Raw genomic sequence first — 24974 nt, forward strand, 5'->3', positions numbered from 1 at the left:
CACAGGCCAGGTTTGCTGATATTTTGTCAACCTTTTGGGGTGTGTTGGGCAAGCTTTTAGCAGCCTGTCTTGGCTATTATTTTCATATCAGCCTTCCTGAAACTCAGCGTCTCCATGTGGCTTCCACCCAGAACAATGCAAAACCTGCTGAATTTACCTGGAATTTACTTTTATGCTTGGGAACCTGAGAACCTGAGCACTTTTAGGGGCTTGTTTCTGTAATAACACACATTACAGGGAAAAGAAAAGGATTGCACAGACTTATGTGAACTGAGATCATGAAGAGATTGACAGTGTTTTCTCGGATACCTATTTATAAACCTTGGCTTACTGTTAGCCTTCTGTGAAAACTTTCCCAGCCTGGGCTCTAAATTTTGCCTGTTCATAGGATAGGGATGATTCGTCTGCCTTTTTTCAGCAGATTGCTGCAAGCCCTCTGAATCACATTCTTTATGCATCATTGGGTAAGAAAACTGCAGAGAGGAGTTTACAAACGGTGTGGTGAACCAGCAGGAGGATGAAGAGCTTGGATGTGTGTCTGTACATTGTGTTTGGTTTATCATTGTTGCTGGTAAATTACTGTTGTTCTCCCCCAGTCACTTAGGTTCCCACTCGCTGATAATGTCTCATGTTCTGCTGCTAGTTTCTATAGACTGCCTGTTAGTATAAGTAGGAGATCACAGAATCCCAGGCTGGTTTGTGCTGGAAGGGACCTTAAAGCACATCCAGTTCCAACCCCCTGCCATGGGCAAGGACACCTTCAACTAGAGCAGGTAGCTCAGAGCCCCTAGATGACTGATGGTGTGCTATAGTCTTGGGTTTATTCAGTGTATCTCAAATGATTAAAACTACATGGATTTGAAGGGGTGAAATCCAAGCACGTTTTGCTGAATGTTAGAAATCCCCACGAGCAAGGGGAGCCACAGAAGCAGGGGCTGCAGCACAGCAGGGAACACACAGATCACCAGTGGGTAGATCACAGCAAAATCAACTCCTTCATCTTCTTCTAATTGTGTGCTGACTCCTACCTAGAGCTCTACCAGCTACAGCTGGCTTATTGACTCGGTAGTCTTGCACTGATTAACTGCTGCTTTAGCTACCGGAGCAGCCCCAGAGCAGTTGTTAAGCTGTGAGTAGGCACGTCGGTAGCATGCCAGCCAGAGTGTTTGGGGGAGGAGAAAGCTGCTGGGTGCATGCCTCCTGGATTCGGCTGCCCGCGCCGGGAGATGTGTGAGCCTGGGTGTGCGTGCTGTCACAGGCACACGGGCAGGGGCAGCTAAGAGCGAGCTGCGCTGCTCTGCTTCCCCGGGCGGGGGGAAAGGAAGGCTGCTGCTGCGAGTGCAAGCTGGCAGGATCATGACAGAGCCAAGCAGCAGAAAAGAGGGATTTAAAAAATGCCGGAGTGCCACTTTCAGCATCGATGGCTATAGCTTCACAATCGGTGAGCCTCATTTCATCCCTCTTCGTTACCTCGTTTGTCTCCTTTCCTCTCTTCCTTTGCAGCTCCAGTAAGTGCAGGTAAAAACCAGCTGTTGACAACTGCATTTTGTCACTGTCTGCCTTTAAAATGCACGGGTGCCCTGCAACTTTTGTCTGGGTAGCTTTCCCGTTCTGCCTTTCTCTGTTTTGATCTGCCCAAGAAACTTGCCTTTGATTACGCAGCCGCTCCAAACCTCTGTGCTGGGTTTTGGCAGGAGTTCACCGGGAACTTTTTGTTTTGGAACCTTATCTCAGGAAAGCCTGGCTCTCAGGCTTGCAGGTTTCCAACTCGCTGGCTGTGTTTCCTTCCGATGAGCCGGGAACATAACCCTTGGGAGCCTTGGCTTTGTTTCCAATATTGCTTTGTTTACTTAGCCAGTGTTTCCAAATACTGTAACCTTTCGCCGTTTCTCAGCTTGCATAAAGATGTATGTAACTGCTTGTTGCCTCTCAAACACAGAAAGCAGTATCGCTGGGGCAGGGAAAGGTGCAAGGGGAAAGTAGGCATTTTAGTTGGTTGTAGAGGCTTGAAGGGTGCAGTTTGTGTTCAGTGGCTTAGGGAAAAGTGAAGCTTCTCAAAGCCACAGGTATCTGCCTCCGTATCTCTCCAGGGGACTTGCTGTGCAAAAGTGATTCCCTGAGCAGGCATCTCCACTAAAACTGTGTATCTGACGAGGCTACATGATGTAAATCCCTATAGATGTTGGAAACAGAGAAAGCTTACCTCCTGTTCTAGTGTGTAGATGAGGTCCAAGTTAAAATACATGATAACTTGTAATAATAAAGTGATGCAAATTCCCCGTGGATACCTTTAAGATGACAGAGATTCTGCTTCCTAGCAGTGTGAAATCATGAAAGTCTTCCCTGACTTGTGCTAGTGTGATGGGGTCACAATATCATCTAATAATGATGGATACAAGGTCTTTATTGATGTAGGAAGAGGTACCTGTTTATTCCTCTGCTTAATGGAAAACTTGTTTTGCAGTCATTCACATCATGCAAGCATTAAACTTGCTGGAAAAAAATAGGAGGTGGAAATGAATGTTTAATTTACCTTCATATACTCACCTGTACCTGTGCATATAGCATTGCAAAGGTGAAAACTGCCAGCAAATGCAACTTTTCAAATGTCTTTCTCTAATGGGAAGGTAGTAGTTCTTCCACAGGTTAAGTTGTAGCATGCTCGCTGCTGAACTCCCTATTTAATCTTCCCCCCTCTAATCACCACTAATAGTGTTGTTTCATCAGTCGGGGTCAGTCTGGAACATAGACATCTCCCTTTTGACACACATAATCTGAAGATGCAGATTGGTTTTGTTCATAAACATGCCAACAGGATTGCTGTATCTGTTGCTCTGCTGCCTTGATTTCTACTTGTGCTCCCAAAACAACCAGAACAATTCTGTCTGAAATGACTCGGGTTTAGAATTGCAGCTTTTTTTGCTTCTCAGGACAGTTGTTGCATTCGAGTTCCTGTGCTATTTTCTTCTATTTGGTGCACACAACCGGTGTATTGATTCTGTGATCTGTGCATTATATAATATTGATTTTCTTATCAGGCCAAATGTGCATTGGATTGACTCACATAACCGTGGACACTTCGTAAACACACTATCTAGTATTACCAGCACTGTGTGGCAGACAGACCTGACTGATTCATGTATTTAGAATCCCAGCCTGGTTTGGGTTCGAAGGGACCTTAAAGCTCATCCAGTTCCAACCCCCTGCCATGGGCAGGGACAGATGGTCCACTGGACCAGGTTACTCAGGTTAAAGCCATTCCCCTTGTCCTGTCCCTACAGGCCCTTGTCCAAAGCCCCTCTCCAGGGTTCCTGTAGCACCTTTAGGCACTGGAGCTGCTCTACGGTCTCCCCTTAAGGAGCCTTCTCTTCTCCAGGCTGACCCAGCCCAGCTCCCTCAGCCTGGCTCCAGAGCAGAGCTGCTCCAGCCCTCACAGCATCTCCATGGGCTCCTCTGGACTTGCTCCAACAGCTCCACATCCCTCTTGTGCTGTTGCCCCAGAGCTGGATCAGGATTGCATGGGGCTCTCCCCAGAGCACAGGAGAGGAGGAGAATCCCCTCCCTCAGCCTGCTGCTCACGCTCTAGGGATGCAGCCAGCACACAGGGGAGCTCTGGGCTTTGAGCTCAAAGGTTGTTAAAGATTTGTTAATCTTTATACCAAAGGAAATGAATGTATCCAGGAGATCCCACAGCAATGTTAGTGTGTCAGGGATGGGCTTAAACATTCCGTCAGATGAAGACTTCGGTGCCGATTTCTAGTTTTGGGATACTGCAGATTTTTAGAAGTTCTTGTGAAATGCTGAGCTGCTGCATCTGCTGTTGCAGTGTCAGCTGGGAGGGAAGGCTGATACCCTTTAGAACTGAGTAATATTAATTGGAGAGAAATGAGTTTCCATCTGGGCACAAAATGAAGCTTAGCTGTCAGCGTGCAACACTTGGAAATTGTTGTCCAGCTTTGCTCCAGCCAGAGCTAGTGCCAGCGTAGGTGGGAACAACACATGGGAGTTTGGGTAGGTCTGTGGTGAAATGTCTGCATTGCTAGAAGGGAAGCATGGCAAAAGTTATAACCCTCGTCTTCTCTGTCATTACCTGCAGCTGCACTGTGGGGAACACCTAGAGAAGGATGTCTGCTTATCCCATCGCTTCTACAGTGGACTTGGCTCTAAGAAGTGATTTGGCAGTGTTAGGTTTGCAGTTGGACTCAATGATCTTAAAGATCTTTTCCAACCTAAATGATTCTATCACTCTATGAAGGAATATTTTGCATTGATTCACCTTATATACTAAGTGCTAAGAAAGGATGATCTTCACAGTGTTTTGACAAATCATAAAATTAACTGGGTTGGAAAAGACCTTTAAGAACATCAAGTCCAACCGTTCCCCAGCACTGCCAAGGCCACTACTAACCCATGGCACTGAGGGTTTCATCAACATAGTGTGTGAACCCTTCCAGGGATGGTGACTACAGCGCTGCCCTGGGCAGCCTGTTCCAATGCGTGAGCACCCTTTGGGGAAGGAATTGTTCCTCATCTCCATCTAAACCTCCCCTGGTGCAGCTTGAGGCCATTTCCTCTTGAAGACAGCTTACAATAAGACTTAATGAAAATTTTAATGGGCCTAACATCAAACACGAAATTATATGGGCATGGAAAAAGGCTGGGACAAGAGCTCTTTGCTGATTGCATGCAGTTAGATAGCCTCCTGTCTCTGGAGATGGTCAGCATCCATTTGCACAGCAGTGCAACCTCAAGCAGCTTCTCGACTGCTCTGATTTTCACCTTGGTTGCTTACAGCACTGGTGATGGGACGGGAGAGCTGTGAGAACCCCCCACTTCCCAAGGGCTTCACATCCCTGCAGGAGAAAGGGATATGCTGTACCAGAAATACACACAAATGTATGTTGATGCTTGATAGCTGTCTGGTGTATGAAGAAACAAGGTAGTTGCAAATCCCCTTCCTCCAGATGCCACCCTTTTGACAGATACCCTCTTGAGGTATGAGGCTGCCTTATGCCCACTGTGGATTTCTGTGTGGTCTGGGATATTCTGTTTTTAATGGACTTTTTGCACTGGTAGCACAATGTAAAGGGACTATAGTGGAGCCACAGTGTGAGCCATTTAGTTGAGACTATTTAAGACAGGAGCCATGCAGCTTAGTTTGCTCATATGAAGGCTTCATGATCTTTATTTGCCATGGGCTATGCCACCGAATTTCAGAGTCCATGAAGGTCTGTATACACAAGTTACTGTACTTGAGCTCTTGTTTAACTTAGCCTAAATTTCCCTTCACTAAAACAGACCAGAACAGCAGCTGAGTTTAAAGGAAAAGAAGTGAAGAGTTAAGGCCTATTTTCTTTTTTTCCCCTATCCTGTACCTTGTCTCATTGCTCCTGTGCAAAGGAAAGGCTATTAAATCAAAATGCCAGCATGTTACTGTGTGACTTTGCTGCTGTAATTGACTGACTGAAGGTGCAAGACAGAAACATCCCCTGTTATTAAGCCTGGGAAAATGGGAAACACAGACAGTAACAAAAGGATATTTTCTTTCTGCATTTATCACCCTCCTATGACTAAGAACTAACTTCATTAAAGCTCCCACTCTCTGCTTTTCATGTCCAGAAGCACCTGGTAGCACTGTTTTGTCCTGTCCAACATATCTAATAGATTTATGTTTATAGGTTAGAATGAGATGAAGTGATGGGGAGTTCTGCTGTAACTCGGCTGGTACTGGAGAGGAGGGATGTGGCACTGAAACACTTAGATTAGCTCACAGCAGTTGTTTCTGAGCCTTTCAGGGAAGTTTCTTTAGGAGGACACTGTCTCCATTGTGCATGTCTCTCCCTCCAGTTATTTATGGATGCTCCAAGTTTTGCCTGGTGGTGCTTTTGGACCCTATTTTGAAATAATACTTTAAAAGTGTGGGTTCATTGTTGCAGTTCACTGCTTGAAACCGATTTCAACGTCCCTTTCGATGGCACAGGTACAACAGCCAAAGTAGTTCTTGCTGGTCCCTCTGAGAGATCACTGCAGAGCCACCTCCTGTGTTGCGGTCAAAGAAAATGTTGGTTGAGGAGGTGCATGTGCTGTGTTGGTCTGGAAGACTGGAAGCAACTTAAATGTTGAACTCGGATTTATCTGGATAAGGAAAAATACCTTTAGCTCTGTGTCATGTGCTTAACATGAAGAAAATGCTGCTGTGGATTTTCTATTATTCTCTCTTGAAAGCTTGTCCATAGGTGTGGAATAGACAAGAATGGGATTATTCTAGAAAAAAAATAGAGAAATAAGAGCAGTTTCCTTTTTTGTATTGTCTTTGGCCAGAGAACTGTGTACATTATAACAATTCAGTTACCTGTTTTGCTTTTTGTGTATTAATTTTCAGCCTTATGGGACTTTGCCATTTATCTGAAGGCAATGGTAGCGTTTCAACCCACAAAAGGGGCAGTTTTCAGCAGAAGATACCCACAGGCCCATACACAGTGCATTTTCATGGAGATTTACTTTGATTCCACCCTTAGTTTGCTTATAATAATACCACTACTAATAAAACCTGGCTGAAAGCACACTGTAATTATCAGGTGCTGAGAAACCTCTCACTAATTCTGCTTGTGCGTTACTCTTAGCCTTCATTCAAAGGAGAGACACATCTGCCAGTGGGGTCAGTCAGCTTTCGGGGATGGGAGAGCTATCTGCCTGCACATGAGCAGTGTGCGGAAAGGTGAAGGGGAATGCATAGCCACCAGTCCTGCAGTGGACTGGAGGCTCTCCTTGTCTTAGTACCTAAACCTTATCATTTTCTTTGTTATAATAGAAAAGATCTAAAAACCGCAACAATGAAACCTCCAAAACTTTGCTTCTTTTCTGTTTTTTCCTCTCCCTCTCTTTCTCATTAAGAAATGATATTTTCTCATTAATGATATTTTCTCATTAAGAGCTGATAGGAAGCACTGATGATTTCTGTGTAACCACTGGAACGCTATCATTTGAATTCTAGCAATAGGGAAATCTATGTTTATTAACATAATACGAATACTAAGCTTGTAACAGGACATGAGATGTTTTTAATGCTATTTAAGGAAGTCTGATGTTGCTAAAATAGACCTGAAAGAATTAAACTGTCTTCCAACATTGTCTTATCCCCAGCAAACTCACCTATAGGAAGCTGCCAGCAAATAGATTGTGAAATGATCATAGAATAATAGTATGGCTTGGGTTGGAATGGACCTTAAAGCTCATCCAGTTCCAATCCCCTGCCACAGGCAGGGACACCTTCCACTAGCACAGGTTGCTCCAAGCCCCTGTGTCCAACCTGGCCTTGAGCACTGCCAGGGATGGGGCAGCCACAGCTTCTCTGGGCACCCTGTTTGACAAAGTGTTGAAGTTAGAGATTTTTCTGCTCCCTCTATTACAAAGCCATGTTTTAGCCTCAAACCAGTCTGGTGTGTCCCTGCTCTGCCTGAAAATACATCTGCAAGGAGTCTTTGCAGTTGGCATGCCTGTGGGTGAGATACCCAGCTGGCCCTTTGTGTGGTGCTGATGGTCTCTGTCACAGTGATGGGCAACAGGAACTCCTGCTGTTGATACTTAACCTGTAGCTGCTTTTACACAGGGCTGGAGACGGTGATTTCTGTGGTATCTACAGGGTCTTGATATTGCACTGACATCTTCAATGCTGCAGGTGTGGACTGCTGTAAGCCGAGTTAAAGGAACTTTGGAAAGCCTGCAGTGGTAATTCTTATGTGGCAGAAAGCCTGGCAGTGTTTTCACGGAGCTCTGCCCATTTGCCTCTGTGGATGATCTACCTTATCATTGCTTACCTGCTGCTCACAGCTCTGCTCTGCTGCCTGTATCTTGGCATCCAGAAACACAGCTAGTGTTTGGGGCTGTTATCTGTCAGCACTGTTTAGAGTGAGAGGTTACCATACAGGGCTGCACACCAGGTTCTTTGCCAGCTCACAAAGGATCAGCCTCAGACTGCACAGTCCTGTGGCAGGGTCACATCAAAAGTGTTCTTTTCCTTCCTCTTCTTGATGTTTATTTCTCAGGGAAGCTGCGAAGAGTAAAGGCTTCACAGCGTGTTTCGATGTGAGTGGATAGATGTCCCTGTTCTCTGCAGCTGAGTTCCACACATGGGAAAACAACTTCCAGAGCCCTGGGTGAGGAGAGATGCTAATGGATAAAACCATTGTCATCAGTGTCAGGAAGTATTCCTTCAGTTACTTCATGTAATTATTACATTACTTTAAGGCTGGTGCATTACATACAGCCAGGTTTTGGTGCTCGATCATCTCTGAATCCAGCTTCAAGGACTAATGTCACCCAATGGCCTAAATCCTCAAAAGCCTTATTGTGCCACTGTGAGGACCACAGTCTAGGAGTTTCCAAACCTAATTGCCTTTGAGGATTTGCAGATCTTCTATTTTAAACCCTTGTGCTGTACTAATTGGTCTATTTTCGTAGTGTAGTGTAAATGCAAGCTCATTTTCCCAAGTTCTGTAGCTTGGCATGAATAAGAAAGCAAAAATCTCCTGAATGTATCCTGCACATATTTGTGTACTAGTGCACATCAAGTCAAGAAGCAGGATCCTGGCTGGTATTGAGTCTGCATCACTCCACTGCAGTTTGGAGAACAGCAATGATTTAAATGAGGAAAGGATTTACCCTGGACAGTCTTTTCCAGTTAAAGCGAATGCTGCTGTAGGTTAAAGTTAAATGCTGCTCTGTATATAAAGAAGGCAAATCACACAGCTTTTCCATGGCTCACTTCTAAGACTTCATCAAGATTATGCTGATGTGATTTTGCTCCCCACTTCTTCCTGCCTGTACCTAACAATCCTGCTTAAAATCACTAAGCTACTGGCTTGACATTCAGAGGCCTGGGAACTCGACCCTTGTGACTACATCACTAGCTGTGCTCTGTGGCTGTGTGCGAAGCTGGAAGCGTGGCATGGGGGAAGTTGTAGTAATTACTGACAGATACACTTAATGAGGTCTCTATCGGCTTCCCAGCTAGCGAGTGGAGCTGTGCGCTGGGACAGTGTGACAGCAGTTGCTTGGGTTGTGGGGTGACATCACATCCTCTCCCTTGTTGTCATAGCAGCTGCAATCAGCCCCCTGGAAATTTCCCTTAGGAAGACAGCAAACATTATCTCTCTCCATTAAACAGCAGTGCCTGGTGTTTAGTCTCTTGCTGCTGCGTGATGCTATGTCTCATTCTGTTGATGGAGTGCCCTTTCCAAGTACCTACCTGCTCCCCCTCAATAGTGATGCAGGGTGATGAGACCTGTCAGATTTACTGGGAAGGGGGATAGGGCAGACAACCTGCTCACACACGATTGCTTCATTCAGTGTCAACTCCAAGTGCCTCTTCTACATTCAGTTGATTTACACAGTTTGTACCATTCAGTGTTTGCATTCAGGTGCGCATCTTTTCTCTTGTGGTATTGCCAATGAATGCTTATTAGGGGTGAAAGCTTTCCAAAATTGGTTTTCACTAGCTTCTTCCCAATGTAAGTTCTTTCAGTTTCCCCATATCCCTGCTAACTGCTTTTTACAGACCCACTTTTCCACATTCCTTTTTTCTTTCAATTTTTGGGTCTTGTACTGTTGAACAGTGCTAATGGATCTAGTCCCTAAAACTTGTACTGTGTTTTCTCTTTATGCTTTATCCTTCTTATTTTATTCTGTGCTTCATGAATGCCAGTGTGATCTACTTTGAATTGTGTCCACTGAAAACTAAGCTTCCTTGCTCTAATCGCAACGCACAGCTAAACACATACAGAAAATTTCCAGGGAATTTTTGTACTGCTAATTCAAGTAAAACAACTTATTAAACCTCTTCAGAAATAGATTAGAAGTAAAAACTATACATATGTTAACTTTCTCTGAGGATACTTACAGCAAAATGTCCCTCTGCTTTGAGTACTGAGTTGAGGTTTGGTTTTTTATAAACCTTACAGATAAAGACTACTGATTTACACACACCAGGCAGATACCTTAGGAAACCATAGACGTTTTACATTCAGGCCATGATTCTGCTGCTGGATGAACCTTACTGAGGTTGCAAGATGTTTCAAACAGGTGGTCCTCAGTTGCAGGTGGAAGCTCTGTGATAAAAGTGCGTTCCCTGATTAGATAACATCAACCATTATTTCCATCAAATACCAAGTGGGAACGACGGCAATTGTAACACTCTACGTGAGCGAAGGGTGAAAGTGCGTGGAGAAAAAGGACTCTCAAACTTACAGAATCCCAGGCTGGTTTGTGTTGGAAGGGACCTCAGAGCTCATTCAGTTCCAACCCCCTGCCACAGGCAGGGACACCTACTAGAGCAGCTTGCTCCGAGCCCCTGTGTCCAACCTGGCCTTGAACACTGCCAGGGATGGGGCAGCCACAGCTTCTCTGGGCACCCTGTGCCAGCGCCTCAGCACCCTCACAGGGAAGAGCTTCTACCTAATGTCTAGTCTCAATCTCCCCTCTGTCAGGTTAAAGCCATTCCCCCTCGTCCTGTCCCTACAGGCCCTTGTCTAAAGGCCCTCTCTAGATTTCTTGTTGGTCCCCTTTAGGTATTGGAAGACTGTTATATGGTGCTATTGCCAGCTGTGCTCCAAATGCAATCTGTTGTTTCCCTTGCCCATTAAAACCAGTGTTTTGCAGAATAGGATGTTTTATTCACTGCTGTGTGCAATGTGAATAGCAGAATAATATACCATTTCGTTTATACCAATTTCCTCCCCCGCTCCCAAAGCTGTGATTATTACCAGACACATGTAATGCTAGTAATCATGATTTCCCTTGAAATGTACTCTGAAAATGGGATCTTTAGGATGTTCATATTTCTCATTTTGCCCTTATTTGGTGGCACTGGCGCACGTTTTATTAATCTACAGGAGTCTTTTCTTCCAGTTGCCAGCCTTTGATTTAAAGGCAATCAAATTCTTTGCACCTTGAACATTATCATAATTCAGAATTACAGCTCTCACAGACCAAATAATGTTCTGATTCTTATGCAACCCTGGGAACACAAAACATAAACTGGCCTGCAGTGTGTATTATTTTTCTTTAAAACTGCCCCATAAGCAAATGTAAGGAATCTGTGCAAAGCTGTGGGGTTCTTTTTCCTTGTCAAAATCTGGAATAGTAACACAGAACTTGGTAATCAAAGGTGCTTTCAACTTGAGCCATAGGAAGGGTGATCTGTGTATTTTGTAGTCCATATACTGCATATAGTGTACAGTAAATATTAGTGTATAATAATAATACAGAGCACAAGAGACTGCCATGAATTCTACTCCGAAGAAAGTAAAGAACTTTTCAGCATTAACTTACAGAATCTGCTTTCATGGCTCAAACATTGCAAACAGGGGGATTTTCCAAGCTCCAGCATTTGGAACTCTGCTGTTACAAATATCAATGGACTCCTTTAGAAAGCCCAGAGCAGACGCCCTGTGCTACTTTGGAAAGTTCCTTTGCAGATAAAGCATTAATTTCTTTCCGGTAACCTCAACACTTGGACAGAATTCCAGCAGGAAAGAGCTAAGACGTAATGACTGCTGCTAACCTTGACTTCTGTTGATTGTCTGCTTGTAATAAATTATGCAGCATATACAGATCAGCTGATAATGAGCATCTTGCTTCTCTTCAACAGAGTGCCTTCAGAGTTTTCGCAAGCATAATTCCAGGTAGACTTGAGCTGAAAGTGTTTAATGACATTTGGGTGCATGTGGTTTTGGGCAGAATTGATGGAGTTTTCCACACTGTGAATTTCTGGGGAGAGGTGGATATTATGGCAGTTGTTCTACCTCTCCTCCCTAGTAAACACAGACAGAAACAAGTACATGGAGACTTCCTGCCTTAAGAGTGCAAAGCCACAGCATGCTGATGTATGTTGGTGCTGGAGCCTGGCATACTGATATGATAAATTAACCCAGATATCCATATATGAATGATGATTATCCCAGGACCTGGATGAACGGGAGGTGTAGCAGCTCCTCAGTGACCACTTTGCTGCACAGAGCAGCTGGTAACTTTAACTCATGTGGCTGTGAAGTTGAGTCCTTGGCTGGCCCAGCTGCAGGAGCAACCTTTGGGAGAGACACAGGGTAAAGGCAAACAGCTGGAGGAACCCTGACCAAAGCATTGCTTTTGAAAATGGTACCTGGGAGTCATCACAGCAGCCTGGGGAACAGGGGATTATGGCTGTTATTAAGCATCGTGCATGAGTTTCACATGGACAGGCTGATGCTGTGACTTGAATATAGATCCATTGGCTGGAGTTAGATACCATAACTAAGCAAATGCCTCAGCTATCAGTCCGGTCTGCCAACGCTCCGCAGCATTCCTCCATCCCCAAACAATCAACAGGTTGAACACTGCTAGAGGTGGAGCATTTACCTCTTCTCTGGGCACCCTGTGCCAGCACCTCAGCACCCTCACAGTAAAGAACTGCTTCCTTATATCTAACCTGAGCTTTCCCTGTGTAAGTTTGAACCCATTACCCCTTGTCCTGTCACTACAGTCCCTGACGAAGATGCTCTTGTCAGCTTGACAACATGATCAGAGTAAATTTTCCTTCATGGGCGAATATGTTTATCCTTCAGTGATGTTTGCTGCCTTATGTTCCAGTCTAATGCTTCCTATTAATTAGAATTCATTGTGCCATTTAAGTAAAGTGGCATTTTTTATGTGAAATCCTGCATGACAACTTGTCATTTACTGTCTGATGTGTTTGCCTACTTGCCCTCTGAAGCAGCAACAATCACTTGAACCTTCTGTATTATTAGCTAACATTTACAGTAACAATTTGCACATGTAATTATTTTTCTTTTGTTCTGCACTAATACTTAAATGAAACCTCTGGGATGTGTTCCCAGCTGGTTGTGTGTTTACGTGTTATATTCACTCACTTGCATTTGATCTCTCTTATGTTGTTTGGAGCAAGTTCTGTGTCCTTTTGGGAAGTTTTTTGCTTTGATCATTTTAGTGTTTATTAAGTACTAATCTCTTCAGATGCTTTGGATAAGCCTTCTCGGAGAATGCCTGTACCTTTAGGTCCCTAAGCCGAGAGGCAAAGGGAATTTGGCCTTTGAGCTCTTTGGGGAATTCTGCCTGTAGTGCACAGGTGCTGTTATAAATATCCTTTTGAACTGGGAAGAAGAGGATGTTTCCATGTTGGTGAAATAAGTGTTAGGTTGGAAGGAAAAGCAGTTGGTGTTTAATTTCATGCAAAATAATTGCTTTTCAATATTAAGATGAGCTTGATGTATTTAGTGCATTTACCACATCCACTATGCCCATGCAGTATGAAGCCACTGAGCAGCATTCAAAAGGGTAAGACATTTGTGACTGCTGTACCAAACAACACCTGATAGTTAAAAAGAAATCATTTTGGTAGTATTTTGAATGTTCTTTTGTCCTGCCTTGCTTTTCAGTCTATATAAGGTCTGTACTTGTATACATAATTCCCCATTTGTTAAACCGCTATAAACCGCAGGAGGGATTAGCATTGGAAAATAGAGGTATCTCTTAGTATGGCTGGTGAAGAACAACACAGGAGCAGTTCCAGAACTTGTTAAAGAACAGCAGCAGTGAGGAGCAGGAACAGTTCTAAATATAGGATTAAGGATTTAGCCTATATTTCTTTTTCAGTCCAAATCCCTAACAGTATCAGTGATAAGAGAAAGGATTTCAGATTTATGCCCAAGTTATTTGATGTTTGAAAACGAGGCTGCTATTTTGCATAACAATAATGGGATTTAAATGAAAGGAGCATTTGTTTGACAGTTCATTGTGTCTGGAGGGCTGTGTGCCACAACACTTACAGGTGAGGTGCCTAATCTGATAACTTTGCTCCCCATTGGACTTGCTGGTATTCTCTTCTCCAGTTTGTTGCAGCTGTAATTTGTGCCATTGTAAGGTATTCTTTGATCACTGAAATTCTGGGACACAGGTGAACAAAGCAGTAAGTGGAAAATAACACTGGGTACAGGGTGCCCGGAGAAGCTGTGGCTGCCCCATCCCTGGCAGTGATCAAGGCCAGGTTGAACACAGGGGCTTGGAGCAAGCTGCTCTAGTGGAAGGTGTCCCTGCCCATGGCAGGGGTTGGAACTGGATGAGCTTTAAGTCCCTTCCAACCCAAACCAATCTGTGAGTCTGTAAATGAGTACTTTGAGCTCAGTCATGCATTTCAATGTGATTAGTCCCATTACAGTGAATGAGAGTACTTATGACTGCAAGAGCTGCCAAATTAGACTTGTTTGTACTGATAACTTTTAAAATATGGATGATTCTTTGCTTCAGGAGCTCAGGCGTACAGCTCTTCAGTGCTGCACCCCATGGATTTATGAAGCAGTGTTTCTGTGGGGTTTGAGAGTGCTCTGTTCCCAGTACCTTTCAGTAATATGAGGAGATGCTCGTATTTGTCATGCCTTCTGTCTCTTCTTGGGATATACCTGAGTAAATAAGACAGCAGTCATCTCAAAACAACTCAGTAAAACATAGTCAAACACAAACTCTGCCCTCTGCAGAGAGGTACTGCTGTAAGAACTGATAAAGGAGCATGGTCTGCATCCACAGCATCACGTGTATTGAGGCAGAAGGCCTCACTGTTCTCGTATAGCTCCTCAGTGGTACTCATACCTTCTGCTGTGCACTTGCAGGGCCAGCAGGTAGCTCCTGCAGCACAGAGAGACCGCAGCTGCTCTGTCCTGATGAGCACACGACCACCTCCGGACTTCTGAGCACAACCCCCTAAATTACATCCTATTTTCACCTATTTTATTGGTGTGTTGCACAGACGAGGCATTTGCTGTGGTCTGCCTTGCCCTCGGTTGGAGCTGATGAAGTAGCACTGTTTCTAGAAAGAGCCAAGGGATATTTTTTGCTATACAGAGTCAGGGATGTGCCTTAAAAACCAAGGTGTCTGCTGGGAGATGTAGCATTTATTATTGCCTGGTTCAGTCTGCATGGCACCAGCAATGAAGTCACAGCATGACTGAGGAAAAGAATGAATCAGTTTTCATAGACATTGCTTTTAGTGGCTTTCAGAAGAACAAAAAACCCCACAAGTATTTCTCCCTGGCTAGTTTAAATGTCAATCTTTTCATTTAAAGAGCCATATATAACTTTTAACCTAAGGCTGACATTATATATTAGCAAGTGTCAGTGTTTTGCTTGGAGTCTTCACCAAGGGCATATATTCAAGTGCAGTGTGATGAATGCTCTGACTCAGGGCTTGGATCTTTCCTCTTTTCCTTTTGTCACAGGTGGACAGCAACTGGATGTGAAGCTTGTGGGATCTTTTAAAGATACTCATTTTAAATTTATATAGTATTATAGCATATAGTATATATTATAGTCCTCTTCATGAGGGACTGTAGAGGTAGGACAAAGGGTAATCGGTTTAAACTTAAACAGGGGAAGTTCAGGTTAGATACAAGGAAGAAGTTCTTTACTGTGAGGCACTAGAACAGGCTGCTCAAAGAAGTGGTAAATGCTTCATCCCTGTCAGTGTTCAAGGCTAGGGTGGACAGAGCCTTGGGTGACATGGTTAATGTGAGGCATCCCTGCCAGTGGCAGGGGGTTTAAACTGGATGATCTTAAGGTCTTTTCCAACCCAAACCATTCTATGATTGTATGATTAAGACAAACCTGTCCTCTTTAAAGCAGGAAGGCAGCACTGGGGGAAGAGTATATATTATACTGATAGGTACTTTTACAGCTATTGGTAGTTTATGTGAAGTAACAAGGGTAACATTGGCAGGTACTCTGGGGGGCATTTTTCAAGTCAGAAGTGCTCAGTGTCTTGGCTGTACTTGCTTCAAAGTGGAGATTTTAAAAGAGGAGTTAGAGAAGAGTCTTTGTTCTAAAATGCATTTGGGTGAGTGAATTCTTTTGCATTGTGACCAGAGACCTGTTTCTGCAAAAGCAGCTATAAGAAGACCTGTCTGCAAGTACTCACCAGCAGGCTCCCAGCAATGGAGAACTGGGAAGCAGCACTGTATTTCTACATGCACCAGAAGCTTTAGTTATTGACCTGAATTTCAGCTGCTTGAAACAATTAGATTGGATGGGATCACATCACCCATCCACCTCTGCTGTGAGCTGGTAGAAAGCAAACAAGCTGGAAAGGAGAGAGACACATGATGGTGCTCCTGACATCTGCACTGGCGGCTTAGGAAGCGGTGTAGTGTTACTGCATGCTTGACTTACTGTGTCACCTGTTAATGAGCAGTTTATTTACCAGGATTATCTTCCTTAGCTTTTTGCACATGCTGTTCTCTGTCTCTGAGATACCCTTCCTGTCTGTGCCACCTGGCAGGGAGGCCAGAGGGGTGTTAGGCTGGGCTAATTAAACATCGGGCTTGATTTCATGAGTTCTTGCCCTGCTCTTGGTCTGCTCCCTGAAGCACAGGCACATAGGCACAGGGTCTTATCATATCTGAGTCTGAGGATGCTTTATTGCTGCAAGGCAGTGTTTATTACCCAGCCACCCAGAATGGAGTCCTGACATAGGTCAGAAAGTCCTTTATATCTGACCACGTGCTGCTTGTAAAGCAAATACATAAAGGGTGCATGCACCTGTGCCAAGTGTACAGGAAGGGATCCTGTGGCACAGCAGCAGTGCCTGCAAAGCGACAAGGAACGGAGGAAGCCAGAAACTCAGTGCACATCCAGTGGTGAACCACTTCTGCAGTATTCCTAGAGCCATTCTGCACAGTGTTGTAACTGACATAAAGCTTTAAACATTTGTTTTCATGCTGTAGCTCACAGGCAGTGTGCTTTCAGTTAGCCTTACTCTGAGGATTGGACCTCATGAGCTCATGAAGGTTGTTCCTAATCAAAGTTGTTAGTGAGTCTCTATGTGAATGAAAAGTTTCTCCAGGTTAAGGTAAAGAAAAAAGGAAAATCTTACATTTAAGTATAATTTTTCTTTATTTTTTACTTATTTGATTATTTTTTTGTGTTTTATGAAGGATGTTATTCTCCCATTGGAAAGACAGGGACACCTTCCACTAGAGCAGGTTGCTCCAAGCCCATCCAGCCTGGCCTCGAACACTGCCAGGGATGGGGCAGCCACAACTTGATCAAGTACATCCATGTACTTGAGCTGTGAATCCACTGTATTGTGTGGCACATGCAGTGGTCATCTGTCCAGGGTTCCTGTGACTAAAAGAGCTAGCAGTTCTGTCTGCCTCTGCTTGCCTTTCTGTCAGTGGGCAGCTCAAGTGCTGATGTTTTGGGGCAAGAAAGGAACTCCCAAGGCCTCATTTGATATATGCCCATGTGTATTTGTCTGGATTTATGGATTCAGGGAGAGGTAAAGAAACTACACAGCAATTGTACAGATTTAGTGAAGATATAAATGACCAGAGTTATAAGGCAGTTAGGACCTGGGATTTGATAAAGCTGCAAACAGAAGAGAGGGTTACTTGAAAAGGCATTGATTACACTTAGTTGCCTTCCTTGCTATTCTCTTTTGGCCTCTTGGCTTTTTTGCTTTCATAGGAAACATTGTAAGTGACTCATAGGGAAAGACAAATGGGGAAAATTGCATCTTAGTAACCAGATGTAAGTCTCCTCCAAGGGAAAGGTGGAACAAGGTGTGGGCTTCCTGGCATGTGCTTCCTCTAGTGCTATCTAGGTGTGCTCTGGGTCATCTCTGGGCTTGGATGATGCCTGAGGTCCCAGCCTGGCAGGGGAGGGAAGGACATCAGGCGTCAGAGGAACTTCCTCAGGAGTCCCACTCACAGCCAGAGGGCTAAACCTGGATCCCCCTGTGTCTGCTGACTGAAATAGAAGGGCGAAGGAAATGGTGTGTATTTGGTCCCTGTTGAAAACAATGGGATTGTTGCCTTGCAAACCCAAATATTTTGTGAATGAAGCTTCCAGAGACCACAAGTTTTGGAGTTCCTTTAAAGTGAACTCTCCTAGGAGCTGGTAACCAAGCCAGAGCACCGTGTTTCTATTCTCTGCTGAGTATGACCTGTCCATGCAAAGAAAGATACCGGATGGAAACCTGAGTGGGCATTGATGATCCCAGGAGTGCATACAGCTTAATGATTAAAATGGGATGCTGGAAAGGAAAAGATGCAAAACACAAAATAGTGAGTTCATCACTTCATAAAAATCAGAAATGCCTATTCCCTCTGCCAGTCATCTCTTGCTCTGTCTGATATAAACTCAATTGAAATTGGAGGCAATGGGTCCTCTTTTCTATTTGGCTTTTGGAATAGCCCTGATGAGAGAAAATGTACGCACAGCATGCTGCTGGAGATGCTGGTTTGCCCTACAGCTAGCTAGTGCAGCCATGCTTCCCAGGTCCCAAGTGTCCTTTACATGTGGTCCAAGCTAACGATTATCACTTTTTAAACAGGAAGTATGCCACTAATAGGAGCAGTAGCTCAGCATTTGTTGAAGAAATCAATCTAATACTGCGTGACCTCTTATGTTCTGTCTTGTGGTACATATTGGGCACTATCAGTACAGAGGTTTACTGCAGGGCAGTTGAAAACAATCTGGGACAATGAGGAGGGAAAAGCAAATGCCATGTACTGTGGTCCATTTTTCCCCCTTTGAATGTTCCTGTCACTACCACTGTAGCCTGACACCTTTGCTATGGATACAAAGGCTCCAGCTCTCTTAATTCTTCAGGAACAGCTTGTTTACAGCCTGACTGCACTAAGATCACAGAGGTGTGCTGTTGTTGATGGCTACCAGAAGAGTACCTCTCTGTCTTCATAATGGATGACACTTGGAAAAGCTCCTCATGATGGAGGAGCTGAGGCTCTGCTTTCATGAACTAACCTTTAAAAACAGGATTTGTGCTTCCAAAGCTTTACCTGCTTTTGTATGTTAGAACTGATGTAGAGTAATGGCTGCATCAGTCTTGTATTTCTAGTACATCAGGTAACAGAAGTGCCTGATGGGCTGAGCAAGGATGCTTTTGTATCATGGTCAATTGAAGTACCTGTTGACAAAGAGCTCTGGAGCTATTGCATTTCCCCAATGCTAGATTAGATAATCGGTTTGCTACATCAGTTTTACGGCCAAGCTGTTGTATCAGAGCTGGCAGGTACATGAGGCTGAGACGGTTTGTTGCCCTGTGGTGGATTCAGCTATTCTTAAAGCCAGTTCCTTTGGTGAGAAGGAAAACCTCACCTGTACCAGAGGCTGAACTTCTGGTCTGGCATTCCTTTAGCTGTGCACAGCTCAATGATTTTCTTTTTTCATGTATGCATATATATATATACATTGCTCTGTTTGAGCCCTGTGTGGAACAGCACCATACACTCTTACCCTTTTGTTTTGGTGTTCAGCGAGGGAATAAAGGTGCCTGTGAGAAATTCACAGGAGGCCTCATTTACTGGTATTACAAAATTCAAACCCAAAGGGTCACACCCACAGGAGCTAATTGCCAACTGTGCTCTGCCAATGGGAAAGAAACGTTTCCATGGTAACTTCCTAATGAGCCTGCTTGGAAACCTGTCCAAGAAGAACTTTCTTCCAGCGGAGCAGGCATTTGTGAGGTCAAGCAGCTCCCGTGCTGTAGGTATAACCCCACATGGTATTACTGGTGGTTACACAGCCCAGTTAGTGTCAAGGAGAGAGTCTCCAACACAGTCTGTACAAGCAGCACATGAAACCAGGTCAGGGCAGGATTGTACCTCATTTAAGGCATCCTCACCTGAGGTAATCATGTTGGCTTCCTTTATAATCACTGTGGAGAAATAGATCCTTGTTGATATCCAGCTCTGAAGAGATGCCCCCTTCACTCCCCAGATGCTTTTGCAATCTAGAGGTCTGGAAAATATGCCTTTAAGAAAAAAAGGCAGCATGAGTAATCGTGTAGTCTGAAAGATGAAATGAGGGATATGCATGAAAGTTTTCAAATACATGTAAAGGTGACTGAACTGGGCAAAAGGAGTGGGGTAAACACTTCTAATGATGAGGATAGCAAGACACTGAGAAGTACTGATTATCTGCTTTTTTGTGGAAGCATTCCACAAGTTGCTTCAGCTCCCAGAACTCCAGCAGTTCCAGTCTCCTACTTACCACAAAGGTACTTACTGATACACTTCTTTCCTGCTGTCAAGACAACACAAGCTTGGTTTTCCTCCTTTTGTTTCTCAAGGATGTATTTAAAAAAACAAACAACCAAGCCCAAGCAAACATGTTGTTTTTTTTCTTTTTCTTTTCTCTTTATTTCCCCCCCTTTCTTGTAAAGGGATTTTCTTGAGCAAAGTTTTTTGTGGTGGTGGTGTGTTTTTTTTGGGGGGGGAGGGGGGGGTAATTGCCGAAGAGTTTTGGCTGCCCGGAGTACATGAAGTGTCATAGAATATTTGAAGGAAATAATATCTGAGTAAGATAGTTAAAATATCAGAAAAGCAATAAAGATGGCATACTTAATATCTACAAATTAAGTGCTTCATGGGTCATCTGAAGAGATTTCACATGGTTCAAAACAATCACCAGTGGTGCTTTAAAAGAATAAAGTTTTACTATTTCTCTCTCATTCCCGTAGTTTACCTGTTGTAGTAACAGGAATGTTCAGCAGCGAGAGAATTTGAAATGTGACAGTGGATGTGCTTACTGTGTGTATTGCTTCCTTACCCCCTCTCTAATGGTAGAAGTCAGACAGTCAGACCAGCGTTTCCTGGGCAGTTCAAGGTGTTTCAAGCCACTGGTACCACTGAAAGCAGTAGCTCTGCCACCTCCCTCCAACTAGCTAGGTGTCATTGCATCCTCTTCACCTTCAGCCACTGCAAAGGGTGCTGCATCTGAGCAGAGCACTAGAGGTAGGATCTGACCCTGGATAAAATTAGTATTGTCTTTTCACCCAGTGTCAGGAAGAGCTTGGTGTAGGTTTGGGCATAAGTGGAAGATGAAAAGATAGGGCTGCTTCTTTAGCCACCATGCTAACCTAAAGTGTTGGTGAAAGCAGGAATCCAGTTGTGTGATGCCTGTTGGATCAGTAGTTGGCATCTTTCAGTAACTTCACAAAGGGTGAAGTTTAAATGTCAGTCTTCCAATTACAAAGTATAATTTAGGGAGCAAATGGTGCTCTAAGATGAACGTGCATTTTTATCTTGCTTTATTCTCATTAGGCATCATCTAGAAACCAAAGACATTTGTCATGCTTTCAACATTTTTGGAGTGTGTTGGGGAGTCTGGATCCGCTTCCTGTGAAAGCATTAAATATAATTCAACTAATTTGTGTGGGCCTGATGTCTCTTCTTCCATGCACTTCACAGATGAAGTGGTTAGTATTTAGCTTCATTGCAATGACCACCTGCTATTTGCAGATTGAGCCATTTGCTAGTGGACTTTGTTGTGTATGGAATGATTTCAACCTGTAGTTTTTAGCCTTGCAAATACAGCTGTTTTTCTTCTAAGAAGCAGATATATTTGAAACTGTGAAAGTGTCATTTCAGGTTTGGGCATTGTCCTTTATTATTTGTCTGTCTGACCCAGAGTTCAATTGCACAACCGGCTTGCAATGCTATGAGTAACAAATTTCTGCCCATTTCTGCAATGCTTAAGTCTGCTCAGAGGTTAATGTCTCTGACTGCTGGATTGCTAGCTCAAAACATATTGTAAATCTGTGAAAGTTTTAGTGTGACATAGTTCTTTTTCTTCATGTGTTGAAACCCTTAATCTCCTTTTCCTATTCAGAAGTGTTCAGAGCCTGAGTTTGAGAGCAGAAGGGGGTGAGAGCAAAATCCAGTCGTGTTGTGAAATACTCTGAAATTTAAACTCTGCCATTTGAGGCTTCCTGGATACTATCCTTTCTGGGTACTTTTTCTGCCTCATGAGTTTTAAGTTCTCTAAAACTTCACAGCTATTATACATCAACATTAAGAACATCATATGGAGCAGAGCTTTACAGTCTGGATCCTTGCAGAGGGAACAAAGGGAAGGAGGGAAACCACTGAAATTACTACTTTAAACCTCAGAAAGGTGAATACATGGGAAGTTTGAAACTGCTTCTGTAAACCAGGGCCCATAAACTTCTAGTTCTTCACCAGTGAGCAATGAAATGTGAAGAAAAAAGGGATTTGTGCAGAGGATTTGCTCCTGGGACTGCAGGACAGCTTGGTACATGGCAAACAGAAATGCTTTATGTGCCAAAGGCTATTAAATGTGGTATGTGCTGGAATGCTGACCATGGATGCTGCTGATCAGCTGTAGGCTAGGAGCTTGGAGAGGACTAGTGCAGTTTTACAGGCACCTTCTGTGTGTGGCTGGTGACTTACCTTATATAAAGTTGCATGCACACTTACTGAAGCTGGTTCTGAAGTGGATGGATGCCAGCTGGCTTCAGGCTGGAAGGTATCTTCTAGTTATGTTATCACCCTGTTGTACCCCAACTAATAAAGCCTACTGAAAGCTTGATAATTTTATAAATGTATTCCTTACATCAGGTTTAACTTCTATTAAATATAAGGGACATAAGCATTCTACAGACTGATACTGTGGGGGTTTTAGCTATTTTGGTTCTAAGCTAAACATGTTCAATGCATACATTAGTGTTCATACACATGTACAGACCAATCTAAACCCAGGTTACAGTGTGCCTCGCTGAGGTTCATGATTTGTAATGACTTTGCTTGTACAAATGTCACCATCTGGAATGAGCTCATGTGACTTTTTATACTGAAGGAACAGACTGATTGTATTTAGAAATTGGAGACTCTTGGTTTTCTTGTGGTATTATATTACGCTGTCATGTCAGGTTTCAGTAAGGGGGATTTGTGTGGTTTCCATCTAAAAACAGCTACAAAACACGCAATGATTACCCAAGGAGGTTGTATCACTTGATTCTTTCACAAGAAATCAAAAGAAAAGAAACATGATCTGCTTCTGTTGTACAGATTATGAGTTTTTCAGCTTTTCTTATTCAGCTCTGCTGAAAAGTCTGCATCTTAAGGCGCATTTCAGAATGTACTTATTAAAGCTGAGTCCATTAGAAACTTCTTACTGGAGACTGAAAGGACACTGCAAGTTCATGTGTTCAGATAATAATCAGATCAGCAGCTCTAGTATGTGAGACTGGATCCTTCTGTGGCTGATCAGGTCTGCAGGCAAAACTGGTGATAGCTCAAGAAGCCTGCACATGGACAGTTTGGAACTGCTCTTTGGAAGTTTGTGAGGGACTGGCTATTCCCTCCAGATGCACAGGCAGCCCGAGGGTGCCAGGAGGCCAGAGCCCCCCTAAGGCAATTTCCCAATGTCAAGGCCAAATCTCCCCTGACAGATGCAGCTTTGAGCCATTCCCACACATCCTTGCACTGGGCACCACGAAAGAGAACTCAGCACCTCCATCTCCACTTCTGCTCCTCAGGAGGCTGTAGGGAGCAATGAGGTTTCCCCTCAGCCTTCTCCTCTTCAAACAAGACAGACCCCATGTCCTCAGCTGCTCCTCACAGCATATGCAGATGCATTCCAGCCTGTCCAAGCTTTGCTGCCTTCATTGGGATGCATTTAAGGACCTTCACATGCTTTTAAATAGAGAAGCTCAATTTCCAGGACAGCATCCCCCGCACTACAGGAATGCAATTAGTACAGCTACAGCTAATTGTTTCAGGATGTGCCACATCAGCCTGCATTTGCCTTGTGTGGCCCTTTAGCAGGGAGAAGGCTTGTTCTTAAAATGCAGTGGCTACCAGTCCGTTGTCAAGCGTAACTGAAAGCATATGTTTTAGCTCACAAGTCTTATGCTCTGTAAAGCTCTTGCTTCTCATAGTCTGCTTTTTTCCTTAAAACCTCCTGACTCTCAGACCCACATTTGGACACATGCAGGGGCCTGGTCTGTTGCACTGAAATTGCACCCCAGTGTTGAGATTCTCTAAGTGAGCAGACATGTGCTGCCTTCCCCTGGGGGATGCTGGGCAGAGGGGCAGCAGGCAGGGCTGGGCATGGGGAGCCCAGTCACCCCTATGTCACAGTGCCACTGCCCAGCAACGTGGCAGTCACAATGCCCCGGGGCAGTATAAAAGGGAGCAGCCTCTCTCTGTCCCCTGGCAGAGATGGCCTGCAGCAGCTGGAATGCATCCCAGAGGAAGCACTGGAGGAGTCAGTGGAATTGCCTGGAGGGGGACTGGAGGATGGATGAGGCTGCAGGAGAGGAGAAGCAGCACCAAGCCCTGGAGGTACTGAGACAGTCAGGCTTTTTCAGCTGGATAGCAGTGGCCCGAGCAAGGGAATGCCTTCTTGAGGAGCACTGGAGAGCTCACCATCTTCATGCCCTGTGGAGCCAGGGCCAGCAGCTGTAACGAATAGGATGCAGAAATGTTACCAGGGTTCCTGGTTCTTGGAGCACCACTGGTGCCCTGCCAGCTGTAGGAAGGGTTTTTTTGCAAAGGCTGACCAGGCCAGAGGCCCTTGACCAATCTCAGAAGCCTCTCAGGTGGCTCCAGGTTGAGGGAGAATAGGGCTTGGGCATCTCCTGGTAGATGTGCGCAGCCTGTGGCCCAGGAGCAGGTCTTGCTCACATGCTCAGGGAACAGCCGATCGCCACATTGGGGTCAGGAAGGAATTTCCACCCACAGGCACATTGGTGCTGGTCCCAGGGGGTTTTTTGCCTTCCTCTGAGCATCGAGCAGGACCACTTGTCAGGGCTTCTCTGGTCCATTCTGGCTGCTCCTGCTCCATGTAGGTGGCCCCTTGTGAACGCCTCCAGGGGGAGGAAGATTTTAGACTCCCAGGGTGGCCCTGGGAGTAGCTGCTTGTTCTCTGTACCACTGAGCACAGCCCCTTGTCAGGGCTCCCCTTTGGGCTTGGTTCTTGTTGGTGATCTCGCACCTTGAAGGACAACTTGTGCCTTGGCTCTCCCTGGCTCGACTGCCCAGTGAAAGCTTGGAGTGAGAGGGGCTTTGCTCTTCCCTTGGCTCTATTTCCCTGGGGGTTCTGGCTTGTGAAGAGAGGCAGAAAAATGAGAAGAGGCACAGAGAAATGTGGAGAGGGGCAGAGGAATG

The 24974-nt window shown here is 44.5% G+C and overlaps 1 protein-coding gene across 3 annotated transcripts in view; it reads left to right on the plus strand.

The window, feature by feature from the left end:
- Window positions 1-1246: 1246 nt before the first annotated feature.
- PDE1C (phosphodiesterase 1C) overlaps window positions 1247-24974 on the plus strand; it is a 272899-nt gene continuing 249171 nt past the window's right edge. Inside the window, exon 1 of one of the 3 annotated variants that reach the window (XR_009728689.1) lies at window positions 1247-1441. Coding sequence is in view for 2 of the 3 variants with exons in the window: in XM_061374877.1 (XP_061230861.1) it covers window positions 1357-1441 (85 nt within the window). In the remaining variant the exon portion in view is untranslated. The remainder of the gene's footprint in view (window positions 1442-24974) is intronic. The other 2 variants (XM_061374877.1, XM_061374878.1) reach the window with 2 other exon arrangements.

This window comes from Neopsephotus bourkii, unplaced genomic scaffold (genome assembly GCF_033783945.1).
Source record: "Neopsephotus bourkii isolate Nb327-2 ecotype Australia unplaced genomic scaffold, CSIRO-AGI_Nbou_v1 NB_1655, whole genome shotgun sequence".
Lineage (NCBI taxonomy): Eukaryota > Metazoa > Chordata > Aves > Psittaciformes > Psittacidae > Neopsephotus > Neopsephotus bourkii.